A 15,332-nucleotide genomic window follows, 5' to 3' on the forward strand; every position below is an offset into this window, starting at 1 on the left:
GCTCTACTGATGCTGGGGTTTGCTTCTGCATGGTTTTTCGCACGACTGCATCTTTGTGCCAATATTTGTTTGTTACACACATCTATGTCTTGTCTTAATTTAGTTCTTTTTGGCAGAGACTGTCTTCTACCTATGTGTGTTCATAGCATCTAGCACAATGGGGCCCTGATCTAACAGAGGTCTGAGCATTAGTGTAATAATAATTAATGTAATGCACAATAAAACACATGCATGTAGGATTTAGTGCTGTGCTGGTCCAATAGAAGAATTATCTTTCAGAAGATCCAGAAAAAGCCATCATCTTTATGGTTCTGACAAACTGAAATATTATTTTAAAAGACCCAAGTCACCAGCATGTACACACATAACTCTGGAAGACAGGATCCTGGCTTATTTGGAAAATAGTCCATGGTAAAAAAAATACTGAATTGGTGGCAACTATAGTTTTTCCTTCAGTAATGGTTGGCGTGTGAAATAAGTAATTACAGTTCATACTGTGGGGCATGTATGCCAAAAGTCTCTATTTTGGAGGGATAGTCCCTATCTGGCAAAAATCTCTCATTTTTCTGTTCTGTCTCTGCAAAATCCTTTCCCAGACCAATATATTTTCAGTGGCGATAAGGACATAATTTGATTTTTATGTTCTTCCCTAAATGTACCTCAATATAATTTGGACAGGTAGTGTGGGGAATTTAGAATGTACAGAATGTTATTTCTGTAAGGGCAGCTTCCTTCCCCATGCAAGGAAGATGAGAGGTCCAGGATGAGGGAAGAAAGATGAAAAGAGGCTATAGGATGTGTAGGCTACAAGGAATCTTACAGGGCCCAGCGGTCTGGCAGCCTTACTGTAGAGTTTTATTTGAGTAAGTGCCTTAGTTGTTGGAGTAAGCTCCACAGAGCCCATGTGAATTTTGTGCAGAATCAAGCTCCAAGTCAGAAAATATTTGCTTTGGCATTACACCTGGTCAGTGGTGCAGACCATTATTTCAGCACAAACTCATGTCATGTTGAGGTTATCTCATAAACATACACAGGTTTTCTTCAGCATTAAAGCTTTCCTTCTGACTAGTTCTGCCTTACTTCTGTTATCTAACAATATTTGGGATTAATTCTGTCCAGAAGTATACCTTCGGTTTTTGTTCCAATTAAACTTCATTCTATTCATTCCTACCCATTTTCCCCCACCCACTCTAGATTCACTTGTATTTTTTCTCTGTCCTCCATTGTGTTTGTAATAAATTACAGTTGGTTGTGGTATGCAATGATTAATGAGTCTTTTTCCTCCTTCACATCATGTATGAAGATGTTAATTAAACAAAGCGGTATTCAACATTGACCTGGCAGGACCCCATTAAAAATGTTGCTGCAATTAGATACTATGTCATTTATATAACCACTCTCTGTTTACAATCTGTCATTCCCTGATCCAGGCTTTTTTTTTTCAATGCAGTGTAGCCTCAATCATAGAGCTGGTTTTGGTAAGTGTACCTTCTGAAGTATTACAGGGAATTACACACCATGAAAAGACAGCAATGGATAATATTTATCATTGTCTAATTATGAATAATGCAGCTGCTGAGATACACAGAATAATCAGTGTACAGTGAAACTAAAACATATAAATCAAAAAGAGAATAAAAGGGACTGCATCTGCAACATTTTAACAGCTAGCACTGAACAGACAAATACATTCATGAAAGATGAATGAAAATATTGGCCGTTAAGTGGTAAAACAACAATCGCCTGTACTTGTCATAATTTGCAGAAAACATCATTCAAAATGTGTGTGAATAAAAAATGGAAACAAAGTAATTATTGTGTAAAGCCAAAGAAAAATATAATTTTGCTGCTTGATGCTCATCTTGTATTACCCCTATGGAGTGCACTTCAGTAAAACCAGTTGTTATCTGTTACAGCGAATAAAACTGTTTCCCATCCTTTGCAGGGTTAGTAGCACTCCCAATGGCACTTTTTCTATTGCTCTTGGCACGTATTAGGTGTAAAAGCACTTTTGTTTCAAGCAAAACTGCTTTTTAATGATTTACTCAGTGAGCATTCAAAATATCAAGAACCAAAAAGAAAAATGTAAATAAACATCTGTAAACATCTGAAAAGGTAAAATACAGGAAATAATGTCAAGCAGCGGATGAAGTTACAAGTAAAGTTAACATTAAAAAAAACAAAAAGAGGCAAACAAAAAAGAACCTTACCTTGAATTCTTTTTCAATGTTGGCCAACTTGGCAAGTTCATTACTGAGTTCTAGAGCTGTGAGAACTGGATCTTCACTGGAGAGGGACAGGTAAGCAGGACTAGCCAAGCCTTTGTAGGCATTTATCCTCGACCTGGAGTGACTAAAAGAATCATGCTTTTGCTTTTCAGTGCAGTCATTGCATTTGCAGAAATAGTCGTGAGGTCTTTCTATCCTCGCTCCTTTCATTAACAACATGTGCACAACCTCATATTTTTGGCAATGGGCAGCTAAAATGATGGGAGTGATGTCTGGAGAAAAGCGGGTGCCGTCTTCGTCGTAGGAATAAAAATCATCATCCTGGAGCTCCTGCTCACAGGGGCTCAGAGTCAGTCGCTTACTTGCTGCAAAACCGGGATGATTCAAAATTGCTTCCACTATCCGAATATACCCCTTGCTGATTGCAAGCAGCAGTGCATCTCCGATTCGTGCCAAGTTCTCCTTCTTCAACAGAAGTTCTGTCACTTCCAAATGCTCATTCCCTACAGCCAGCTGCAAAGCGTTTTGGCCCATATAATCAACACAGTTGACATTTAGTGTTTTTGACTCCTCCAGCATTTTGCGCACCACAGGAATGTTTCCGTACTCTGCTGCATCCAGAAAACGTTCTTCTTCAGCACTGAGGCTTGTGCCCCTGTTATTGAACATGAACGCTGGGCCTCTAATAGCTTGTCGCCTTCCCTTTTCCCTCATCATAGTCACACGTCTCAGAGATGGACTTCCTTCAATGGACCTAATAAGCAGAAAAGATTAAATAATTGTAGACTATTATATCAGTCATTTCCTTGGCAGATTCTCCCCTGAGGCTACAAACACTGATGATTTTCTCCTTTGTCATGTGTCATTTGCCCATCTGTCTGCCTGGCTCTCCTTCTGTCATGGACTTTCAACCTTTACACTTGCATGGAAACAGCTTTGTGGTGGAGGAGGGGTCATAGACTCTTACATTGTCTCTTCCACACAACTGAAAGGTGTTCACAGACTCATTTCCTGTAGGCCCATTTCTCCTCAAGGACCACAATAAAATATTTTTTATGTGCAACATTAGTTCCTTTAAAAAATATCTTCTAAGCACATTTACCGTATTTCCCCATGTATAAGATACACCTTTTTTCGAAAAATTTGGGGTCTAAAAACTGGGTGCGTCTTATACAGTGGTTGTAGATTTTTTTACTTGCATTTATGATGAATAAAACTTGAGTTCAATAACATTTTTTTTCAAATTTCGGGCCCCAAAATTAAGGTGCGTCTTATACATGGGAGCGTCTTATACATGGGGAAATACGGGTAATAGATACACATAGGAAACACAAGATTTGTCATGCCAAATCAGAGCACGGATCATCAAGTCCTGTAGCCTACACACAACAGTGATGCAGACCTGATGGTTCAGAGGAAGGCAAAATGCAAACAAACCATATGGTACCTTGCAACACATGTAGTGCTGTCAGTGGGGCTAGGGAAAACTTTCCTTCCTGACCCTAGCTGGTGATCTCTGCACACAGACTGTACAAGACAAATTACACATTTTTAACCTGCACCACTACCAGTGTTAGGCCAATTCCTAAATATGGTACTTAGCCCTTACTAACTTCAGTCTGAGTTTTCGCAGAGGATAGACTAAGTAAAAAGAGAGAGAGGACTTCAGGTTTTGGCCCATTGGTCACTAAATTATCAATGATGATATTTTACTGTCTGACAGATATTAATGAAGTTAGTATTTACTAACCAAAAATAGTTTCCCCTGCAATAAACAGCACTATCTGCCTGACACATCCCATTATAAGACTTTATTTTCAGTTGGTTATAATTCTGCCAAACTTTAATGATTTGGGCTTAAATTTTCCATGCTCGGTATCTGCCGTCAAATGAATTATTTTGGAAAGATTAAGTAAAATAGTTCAGCTATTTCTGAACATGAGATTAGGGGAAAATACATTGTTTTGCCCATGTTAATAAATTAGTTGTAAGGATTATTTTTAGAAGCTGCTATAGAGTCTCCAAGCTTTGGAGAAGGAACTTGACATTTGCCAGGGGAGTGGCCTTAGTGTCAAGGATGTGCCTTTTGTGGTTGTTGTTAAAAGTCACTCACATTTGGCTTAGTGACAAGTAGGCTTGGCAGAATTCAATTTGTATTTTATAATTACAACAGATCATATCAATTGTATTTTAAGCATTTTTTATTTTTTTATCAATTTAAATTTTCACAGTTGTGGGAAATTGTGTGGGGGGCCCAGATCATAATTATTTAATAACAGTTGACATTGAAATTTAATAAGTTAAAGTTTTATAACTGTTAAAACACAAATTGTCAACATCACATGTCAAAATACACAAAGAAAATATCCTTAAATCAAACTTTAAAAAATTGTTAAGCAGCATTGTTCTTAATTTGCCTATCTGTAATTTTTCATTATTATCAATGGAAATATTTTTTCCTTCAGTTTTTGTGTGTACAGTGAATTGACATTTACTGATAAAAATTTAATCCTGCCAAGCCTAGTTACAAATTTCAGAAAAATAGTTCACACAAGCTCAGTAGAGATATGTTAGTAGCTAAAGTTTTGCTAGTCAGTTTAATTCTCCAGCTTCTTTCTGCACTGAGTATGCTCAGGCCCTGAGATGAAGAGGCAAGGTAGAATTTTCCCTGCAATTTCTGGTCTTGGCTGCTATGAGCCCAAATGGGGCTGGGCATAGGAACTGAGAAGCGGAAGACTGTCTCTCCTGTGCTCTCAATACGCCCTTTCCTATCTCCCAGGTAGCCTTGAGGACAAAGTTGCCTGACTCAAATGCAGATGGGACAAGAGCTGGACCTGAAGGGCTGGAGGGAATAGATTGAGACAAGAAGCCTGGGACTGGGATCTGGTATGGGAGAGAGGCAGAGAAACTGGCCTGGGCAAGGAGACCCAGACTGGGAACCATTGGTGGGAGCCAGTGCAGCAGAAGAAAGATTGAGGGAAAAATGGGACTGGCTGGGCAAGGAAACCAGGATGAGGAGCCTAGTGGGCAGGAGAGAGACTGAAACTGGATGAGTAACCAGGGTGGGTCTGGGGACTGGGAACCAGATGGCAAGGAGAGCAGTGGTGAGGCCAGAAGTCAGATGGGTTGAGAAACCTTGGAGCAGAGAACTGGAAGTGGGATTGGCTGGATAAAGATCCTGGAGCATATTCTAGGATGAGGAGTCCAGGTAGGAAGCGTGGGAGCCAGGAAGGAGTGAAGAGTGGGAAAGATGGCATAATAGCATCTTTAATTACATGTTCATATACTATTTTTTCCCATGACCCCTGGTTCATTCAGTGCACAGAATGGACAAGCTCCAGGGTTCAATTCAGGGCTGTGTAGTGAAGGAAGGTGTTTTTGGTTTTTTTGCAGACGTTGGAAGGTGAGTGAGTCAGGAGATGACTGGAAGCAAGAGGATGGTCTCATGGTTAAGGTAGTTGAATGCTGCCTTGAAGAACTGGATTCCATCCCTGTCTCTGCCACTGAGTTTCTATGTGATGCTGTGCAAGACACTTAAGCCAAACTTTTCACAAATGGTCACTAGTTGTGTTTTCCTCATTTTCTGGTGCCTGACTTGAAACCGTAAGGTGTGACATACAGAAGTGCAAAGTAGGAAGTGCACTTTGAACATCTAAATTGTTAAATATACTAACCACTGTGACAGTCATGTTCTAGGTAGCTCAATTTGGGCACCTCAACTTAGTGGATAATTTTGACCTTAATGTCCCTTTTCTGTTATGCACTACCCCGCTTTAAAAAGGGGATAATATCTCTTCACTTTCTAAGGGTGCTGTGAAAATAAAGTAATTAACGTTTGTGAAGCACCTGCATGCTATAGTGATAAGTGCCATAGAAAAGCTCATGAGGAAATTAATTTTGTCTTCAGAGCAGAATAGTGTACAATAAATAAGGCATAGGGCCTACACTGAACATGAGTAATAAATAAAATATTTGTATAGCTGCTTATTAAATACAGCCCATTTTGTGCACTGAATGAGGCAGAAGTCCTGTGGAAAAAATAACATGTGATTATGTAATTAAAGACTGCATCACCATGCACATGGGACTGAATTAAGGGTACACAAACCTTAATTTGGACATCTCCTAACATCTGAGTGCTTGACAATGCGACCTTCTTAATAGTGTTTTAGACTGACTAGATTGTACTGCCATGATACAAAGAACTTGCATTGACCTATAAGCAACAGCCATGTCGGAGCTAATGATTTTTATTCTGCATAAAAAATTCCATTCATGATGTAGGACTCTGCATCATATGTAATATATTTAGTAAAACAAATTCTTTATAATTTTATGAAAGCTACAAGCACCCTGAAAGCACCCTAGACCAACTCTTAGATATTTTAGTTACCACAAATGAGCTGTTTCATTGCAATCTGGCAGGAGGTATGACAATATTAATTACCAAGGGCAGGTGTCTCCTGTGATAAAATAATTTTATCTTTATATAATTTTCTAGTATGATCAATGTTTTTGTATAAAGGTAGTGATTTGTGTGGCACTACAGTGTAGTCTATGCTAAAAGTGATATTTCCCTTTTGTAATTACTGTAATATTTTTATTATAATTTTATTAAACAGCAAATAAAGAAAGAATACATTTTCTTATGATGAATCCTTGATCTAAAGAGATTCTAACAATTCATTTTGCGATCCACCTATCTTTTATGAAATAAGTACTTAACATATCATTCATTTCCCAAATATTCAGTACAATTTTTCAATACATTTTTTTCCCCATTCCACATATTATTCTTTCAAAACTCAGTGCTGGAATAAAGAGACTCATTTGGTTTCCGTAGGAGGAGACATATCCTTCCAAAGGCATAATGTGGAGTATATTTTGCCAATAAGAAAGATATACTCTAATGTATTTTATGACAAAAAGATATGACTTGAGTGAGATGTCTTTTCAGAATAAATAAGATGAAAATTGCTTATATCTTAAAGCATTGTCAGGGCTTCTGAAAAAAATCAAGTGGTAGCAATTTTGTATCATTGCCAAAATATATAGCTAAATGGCTAGATCCAGGCAACTCTCCCATCAAATTCAGACACCTTCCTGAAGTCTGTGGAAATTGTCAGAGTAAGAAGTGTAGGAATAGACACAGTCTGCTATTTCATTTTCTAATCTCCAGTTCTCAAATTTAAGAATCACTTTTTTAATGGAATCCCAAGGAATCTATGAAATATTTTTGAATAATTGAATCTAAAACTTTGCATTTTTGATTGCACTATAATTATCCCACATTTAGTACTGGCAATCCAAAGCATTCAAAAAGCAAGTCAAGCCCCCCAAACATCATGAGACTAGCTTAAAACCAAGTCACAAGATTTAATATATTTTTAGTTCTTTTTATTTGCCTTCTGTACAGCCTGTGCCTGAATCTCCACCACTGAAGCTTCACTGCTATTTTTATTTGAGCTATCTAGATAAAAGTTAGGTCTATATGCCTACTCGAGCTCCAATCACACCTTCAACTGCAGCTTAGACAAATGCTAGGTGTACAGCTTTTTGTTTCAAGGAACTTAAAAGGTTCACTAGCAAACAGGATGAACAAGTGTAACCTAGGGCAGAATTTAACTCCGAGAATTCTTAATCCTGAAGTATTTGGATAACAGGATACAGTAGCTGCTTATGGAATGGATAAAGCAAGCATGTTCCTGGTGTCCCAAATTACAAATTGTAGCTTCTTAACAGTGTTACTACTAGTAGTCATTTGCCAGCATGAGTCCATTTAGTTAGGCAAAACTTTCAATGACTTTAACAACAGCTTTAAATGTGAAAGGACTACAGAATCAGATCCTAAATTATTAACTGTTAACCTAACCATGACTAGTACTACTCATGCAAGCTCTTATTTTACAACACCCATCACAGTAATATATTTCTTAGCTTCTCAGAGACGAGTTATGATCTCAACACTATTTGTAGAGAGGGGAGAGTATATCTCCAGTTTCATTTTATAATCCATGGTTATGTTTTTCTAGGATAACATGAAATAGGGACAGTACATCTCGAGCTTCCCCTTGTGTCATTCACTCCCATTGTAATATGGGCATGCTTTAAAGAGACCAAGAAAATACTCTATGAAGTCACGTGATCCTAATAAGATACACCAGAAACTTTCAGAAGCAATAATGATATGTTCTGGGTAAGTCTCTGATTTATTTATACACAATAAAGTTTCAGAAAAGAAGCAAACAAAAACTGTCCTAATTCATAACCATATTGTTATCCACAAAATTCATCATCCACATGTAATAAATAAAAGAGACAATAAATCCCTCCTTTCCTTAGAAAAAGATGCTTAGAGTCTCTTCATCCTGCTTTGTATGCATAATATTATTGCATTATGAGTGCATTGCTTTGTTGCCTGAATACTCAAGTATGCTCCTGAAGCTGAATTTTCCCTTTAGATGGACATAGTGTTACTGCTATGCTCTAAGCTAGAAACTTCATATTTAGCAATAACAAGCTTGGCACTTGGCTGTTGGTTCTTCCACTTTTAAAATGTAATGTCAAAAGCTGCTGTCCCTCCACCACAGCAACGGTATCTTTTAACCTTCAAACCTGCCTGAGTGACAGACAATTGAAATGTGTGACAAATGATTGAAATGGGGGACACCTGTGTTTTATTGCTTATTGTGTCATCATTGACAGATAATGTTTAACTATAAAACTTGTTTCTGAGTTAGTTCACACAGTGAAAACACAAAACTAACCAGTTATAAAAAAAGAAAACTGGAGAAACAGAAATTTTATTCTTTATAGTCAGAAGGACTCTTCGCAGAGGTTGAGAGCAGGGACTGTATCCTTTAACTCACCAGTACTGAATTCTGTAATTTGAGATAAAAAAAATCAACTGCTGTCTTCTTTGGACCAGCCAGTAAGGGGAGAAGTGGCACGGGTACTTTGCAAGCGGTTTGCACAGCTATTTGCTGGACAGCAGTAGAATGAATATTGGAGGATCAAGATTGTATTTCTGTGCTTGAAATGGGACTATTGTCTAGTGGTTACAGTCAGACTATCTATCTAAAAGCAGCATAGATGAGGCTTGAATCTGTTGTATAAGAAACCTAGGTTCTAGTCCCAGTTCTGTCAAAAGTAACTTTGTGCAACCTCTCAGTTAACTTATTTTTAAAATGGAGAGAATGATACCAGCTTCACTCCTAGGATGAGGTGCTGAGGCCTTGCCCATGTTTTGAAGTGCACAGAAATATGAATACCTGTCAGTAGAAGAGATGACCTTAAAGCTCACACATGGCCTTTTGGCTCAGTGCACTTTCCCCTAAATCCAAATGTATAACATGAGATTTTTTCTCTCTCTTATCTTGAAATATCACCTGGCTTGATGGAACAGGGAGGCTCACTCACTTGATATGCCGAACACACCACATAAAAGCAGAATAGTCTGATCCCAACCCACAGTACTACATTGGTCCATTCTGAAGTAAAATCTCATCCAAAGTGGCCATAATGAATCATTGCTAATGGAAGTGCTGGGTCAGGGCTGTGAAGATAAGTCAGACCATGTCACTAGCGGTAAGATACAATGTGATAGTCATCGTTCCATTCCAGTTCCTTCCTCACAAAACTTTAATTAGCTGTTTGCTTAGGAACAAATAAGATCAGTGGAACGAACAAGTAATAGGACAGGACAAAAGTTTACAGCTAGCTAGACTCTGACTTCAGAACCAGATCTGTGCAGACACAGCACTGGGGAAAAAACCTATACAGAGAAGCAACATGGTAAGGGGTGGACAGAGGAGAACATTAAACTTCCTTGCACTCCTTCTGATTTGGGATCAGAGCTGTGATTATCAAAGGAGTCTAAGGAAATTAGGTGCAAAACTGCCATTGCATTTCAGTGGAACATAGATACCTAATCCCTTAATGTTCCTTTGAAAAAAGGAAGCTACAACTCACAATATTTTTGCCTGTGTGTTCCTTGTATAGGACTGTTAGTATCTTGTGAAATCAAAGTCATAATCTAAATGTTACTTTTGTTCAAATGTGGGAAAAAATACCTTGCCAGTTACACATGGCACAGCCTTAGTCTAGACCGGGTGTGTGTCCAAACATTCAGAATGTCCAAGTGAAATATATAATCAAATAAGTGCTGACCAGTAGCTAACCATTAAGTTACTTAATGATCAGGGATCATACTACCAATATACTCCATTCTTTCTTTTACATTGTTTTATCAATACTTGTCCCCGTCATTTTATCTTGGTCACAAAACTATTGCAAATAGAACCAGAACCCTGGATATATGAATGTAGGACACATCCTGTAGCAACCCAGCACTTGTCAGTAAGTAACTGGACAGAGAATCAAGAAACCGGGGTTCTATTCCCAGTTTAGCCACTCACTTTCTGTATAACCTTGGGCAAGTCACTTTAGCCCTTTTTGCCTGTTCCCCCTCCCATCCTTTATCTGTCATGTTGATTTAGATTGTAAACTCTGCAAAGTGGGAACTGTCTTTTATTCTATGTTTGTACAACTACAGCACCTGGGATGGGGCACCTGATCTCAGTGAATTATATTTATCCATATTGACTTCATTAATATGTTACATTTTTAGCATTTAAAATCCTACTTAAAACAGCATTCCAGAGGAAATAACCTGTTGATCTAGCTGGAACTCTCGCTAAAACGCTATGTTGATTTAGATTGTAAACTCTGCAAAGTGGGAACTGTCTTTTATTCTATGTTTGTACAACTACAGCACCTGGGATGGGGCACCTGATCTCAGTGAATTATATTTATCCATATTGACTTCATTAATATGTTACATTTTTAGCATTTAAAATCCTACTTAAAACAGCATTCCAGAGGAAATAACCTGTTGATCTAGCTGGAACTCTCGCTAAAACGCTATGTTAGTTTGGAATCAGACTGCAGAGTTGGGCACTCAGTAGAGATGACAGAGGTTATATATCCTTTGTTTGATGGTCCCCTATGCACCGTTGCTTCAGCATGTCCTCTTACATTGATTGGGGAGTACTAGTATCAGCCCACTGAACAGTCACTTGCAACTGCTAATGTAGCAGAAAGTGCTAGGGCAGGAATGCAAGAGCTGTATTCTGATAAGTAACCCTAGCTGTATTCTGATAAGTAACTCCAGATACAAAAGCCTAGGGCTGCATAAACTGGATTCAAGTATCAGGCCATGTTGGTGTAATATCCATTTCTTAAGGAAGGGAGTATGCCAGTGGCTCAATGACACCATTTATACTATCACTGAAGAGATCAAGAAATTTAAGTCTCTTGATATCTGGGCCACTGGATACAAAGCATAATACAGTGTAAAACTCCTGCCCAGGGATGGTGGAATCTACGTATATTTGTGATTATCACATTCTAAGTGCTACTTTAATTGTTGTATTTTAAAATTTTCCCCCGTGTGATTTTAATTAAGCACTTTTACAAACACAGAACACATTTTGTAGTAATACATATCTCAAAAAGTGTTCATTGGTTAGTAATGAAAACATTTAATTAAGAAGTAATTTTGACCTGAAACTGTAAGATACTGAGGTAATCCTTGGAGACTAAAATATTGAGGTGTCAGCCAAAACTACAGCATATTATTAAAGGACTGAATAACTCCTGGGCAGCGCACACAAAAACTGGGAAGTCAATCCCTTGCTGGTCTTCTTTCTCTCAAACATTTTATTGATTTTGTAAAATAGACAAGAAATTTAACATCTTTACGAAAAGAAAATGTATTTCTGTTGCAGGTAAGTCCTCTTAACCATTAACAATAATTACGTCTGTGTATGTTTTTAAAAATGATACTAACTGATGTTTTCAGAAAGTATCAAAACTTGAAATAAAGTTACAAGATGAAAAGTTTGTCCCACTGCACAGATCATCCAGTTCTCTATTTTTGTGGTGTGATTCTGTGGTGGAGATTTTGAATATGTGCTTTACCATAGGAAAATGTAAAGATACCTTCACATAGGTACAAAAGTAAGATTTTTTTTTTAGTTCTGGGACAAGAGAGCTGCATTAATTCCCCAAACCTTAACCAAGACAGCAATTGGATTTTCTCAGAAAACTAGGCAGAAAACATCATATAGCTGTAAGTTATACAATTGCTGTGAATGTAAATTAAAGTTAGTCAGTAGGATATTAAAAAATCCTTTCAGGAAAGTCTTGGATTTTGAGTAGCCGTACTAATAAGTTTGGTAAAACATCTCCATCCTTTTTTTGCAGATGGGATCTGTGCTGTGTCATATATAAAATAAGTTTAATTAAAAAAGTTAAGTGTGAACAAAAACAGTCTATTTGATACAATAAAGATTACCCGAGAAAACCTGCTCTTGGTAGGATAAATAAACAAACTGATAAGCCATCGCATTTTTCTCCTGTTTGCACACAACAACATCCTTTACGCTACTTAATCTGCTGGGTTGAGCTCTAAAAGATAAACACTAGTAAGGGATAGGCAGGGTAGGAGTGCGCGGGAAAGACACCAGGGGGCACTGCTGACCCTCGATCTCTAAGCTCCTTCCTTGGTCTTCCTGCTTACCATGAGACTCTTCTGATGTGGTGAGAAGTGCAGCCAGAACCTCAGCAGGAGGTTCTGCAGGAGCCAGAACAGGGGCTGCAATCTGGCGCACTTGAGATAAATGTGCCCGAGGGTCTCCCTCATGCCGCAATAGGAGCAGGTGTCAGAGTGAGGGGTGAACAGCACCAAGTACATGCCCACGCTCACAGCTCCATGAAGGAGCCACCAACTGATATCCCCGGTGGGCCGTGGGGTCAAGGTGGAATAGAGACTGGCCCACCGGGGGTCCTTGCCCTCCACAGGTGGTAGCAGGTCCTGCACCTGTTCATCTATGCACACCCCATTTGTGGCCCCACAAAGTCATGGGACCTCCTCGTCAACCTCCTTCTAGCCCTGGCCAAAATGGCCATCTACAAGACCAGGGAGAGGAGGTTGGCAAGGGGGGGTACTCTGCAACTCTGGGGCCTACTTCCGTTCCCTTGTGCACTCACACATCCGGGCAGAGTTCCTCCGGGCAGCGTCCGCTGGCTCCCTTGACACCTTCTGGGAGCAGTGGGCGCTGTCCGAGGTTCTCTGCTCGGTGTCCCTTTCCTGTTCCCTTAGTTTAAACCTGTGACCCCCACGCCCCTTCTTGGTTTTTTTTATTAGTTGTCCCCTATAATCAGTTTTATCCCGGATTCAGTGACTCCTCCCCTTAGGCTGGGGGAGGCGCCTTTAGCAGTGTAACACTTCCCAGGTTACATATAGTATGAGAATCTTCGGGGATGTGGGGAGGGTCTTCTTCCTTCTGCATGAGCAGCAAACTGAAAGGTTGTGTTGCAAATCCATGCCGCCCCCACCCAGCTTAAAGAAAGGAGCAAGCATATATCTGTATCTAGATACAGGCTGTCCCCTTTCCTCTGGATTTTTTGCTGGCTGGCTTCAAATCCCGATGTAACTCCGGAAATGAATGGAAGTCCATTTTTCATCCAACTCGAAGACACCTTCTAACATTACATCTAGGTTCCCAGGAACAGCAAACCTCACTGACCCCTCTACAGTGGTCCAGGCCCCCGCTGACTGCATGGGTCATTTGTACTGCTGCGGCCTCCTTCACTTTCTAGCTCCTACATTCACAGTCCCGGGAGTAACAGAGCCATAGGCTAGAGAAATAAAACGACCTCGGGGGTGGAGTGGTGTTTACAATTCCCATCCTCGTGGCTTTATTCAAAGCGTCCACACTAAAGCTGAAGTTACCCTGGAAATCGTCACCCCGGCTGCTCTGCATTGATCACGACTAGTTTCCTTGCAGTTTAATCCGCATTTGTAAGCGGAGGTCCCTCTCAGTGTGACACAAACTGCACGGGCCGGCGGCACACCCTGGACGGCACCGAACGGACACGGCCGAAGATGCCCGGCCGAGGTAGGAGAGCGATGGGGAGGAGGCCCGGGGCCCCGCTTTGGGGCACCTGACCTCAGCCCGCGTGGCTCGCTCGCCTGGCTCAGCCGCGGGAGTGACGCGCTCTAACTTTGTGGCGATGAAATCGGAGCCCCCCGCTACCCCCTGCAAATCTCCGCTAGAGCAGCTGCCCGCGCACCGCCACCCCACGGCCGGTACTTACATGGGGCTGACCAGTGGCAGGGGCGGGTAGTAGCCGTAGGGTTCCCGTTGAGTTTTCACTGCTCTCTGCTGCTGCTGCTGCTGCGAGGGCTCCAGTCCCCCATTAACGCCTCGCCAGCCCCGCCGCCGGCGCTGCTGCTCCTCTTCCTCTCCCCCATCCTCCTCCTCCTGCTGCTGCTGCGGGAAGGTCACTCTCCCCTGCTCCTTACATCTCCTGCCCTTGCTGGACATGCTCGAGTTCTTCTCAGGATGCTGCTGCTGCCGGCCAACCTCGGCTAGTAGCCTGTGCTGGGGGAGCGAGGAGGAGGAGGAAAGCCCTGCCCAGCAAGGACAGAGCAGCTGGAAGGGACAAAACCCTGCTCACCATAAAAAAAGATCCCTTCCCCTTCCAGACTGCTGCTACTGCTGCTGCTTGTCAGGAAGGAAAGACAATGTGCAGCCTGATAGGGAAGGCTGGGGAGTAGGTCTGAATGAGGAGCTGGTGAGGAGAAAGGACTCCAGCTCTGCCCCTCTCCTCTCCCTTTCATCATCACTTTGCTAGGATAGCATCATCGCTGTGTGTGAGAGAGAGAGAGAGAGAGAAAGAGAGAATCAATCATTTGCCAAAGAAGGCAGTAAGGAGAGGAGGGGACTCCACTCCGACCTGCACATGAGCAGGGGAAATGACAGCTTCCCTCTCCCACCCCAAGTCAATGCATGTCTCAGAACATGGAGAAAGCTGGGGAGTTTAAGAACAGTTCCTGCTGAAGAAAGGACAGGCAATGCAACTTTGCTATGGGGCAGTTAAAAGGCTCCCCAGGCACAAGTGAAGTCCATATTAAGCAGCTTTTATATGTATTTTACTGATGTAAATCGTTTTTCTCCCAGGCATAACTTCTAAATCGGTTTATATGGACAATAATATTAACATGGATATAGTACAGTAAAGAACATTTAAAAAGCC

The 15,332-nt window shown here is 40.7% G+C and overlaps 1 protein-coding gene across 1 annotated transcript in view; it reads right to left on the reverse strand.

Annotated features, from left to right (window-relative positions):
• Positions 1–14,672, reverse strand: part of TRPC3 (transient receptor potential cation channel subfamily C member 3) — a 54,695-nt gene extending 40,023 nt beyond the window's left edge. The window contains exons 1-2 of the mRNA XM_067530176.1: positions 14,391–14,672; positions 2,211–2,982 (exon numbers count right to left, since the gene is read on the reverse strand). Of these exons, the coding sequence (XP_067386277.1) occupies positions 2,211–2,982; positions 14,391–14,620 (1,002 nt within the window). The 5' untranslated portion in view covers positions 14,621–14,672. The remainder of the gene's footprint in view (positions 1–2,210; positions 2,983–14,390) is intronic.
• Positions 14,673–15,332: the final 660 nt, after the last annotated feature.

The sequence above is a fragment of the Emydura macquarii genome, unplaced genomic scaffold, assembly GCF_026122565.2.
Source record: "Emydura macquarii macquarii isolate MOO-44397 ecotype Brisbane River unplaced genomic scaffold, CSIRO-AGI_Emac_v2 contig_3044, whole genome shotgun sequence".
Taxonomy (NCBI): domain Eukaryota; kingdom Metazoa; phylum Chordata; order Testudines; family Chelidae; genus Emydura; species Emydura macquarii.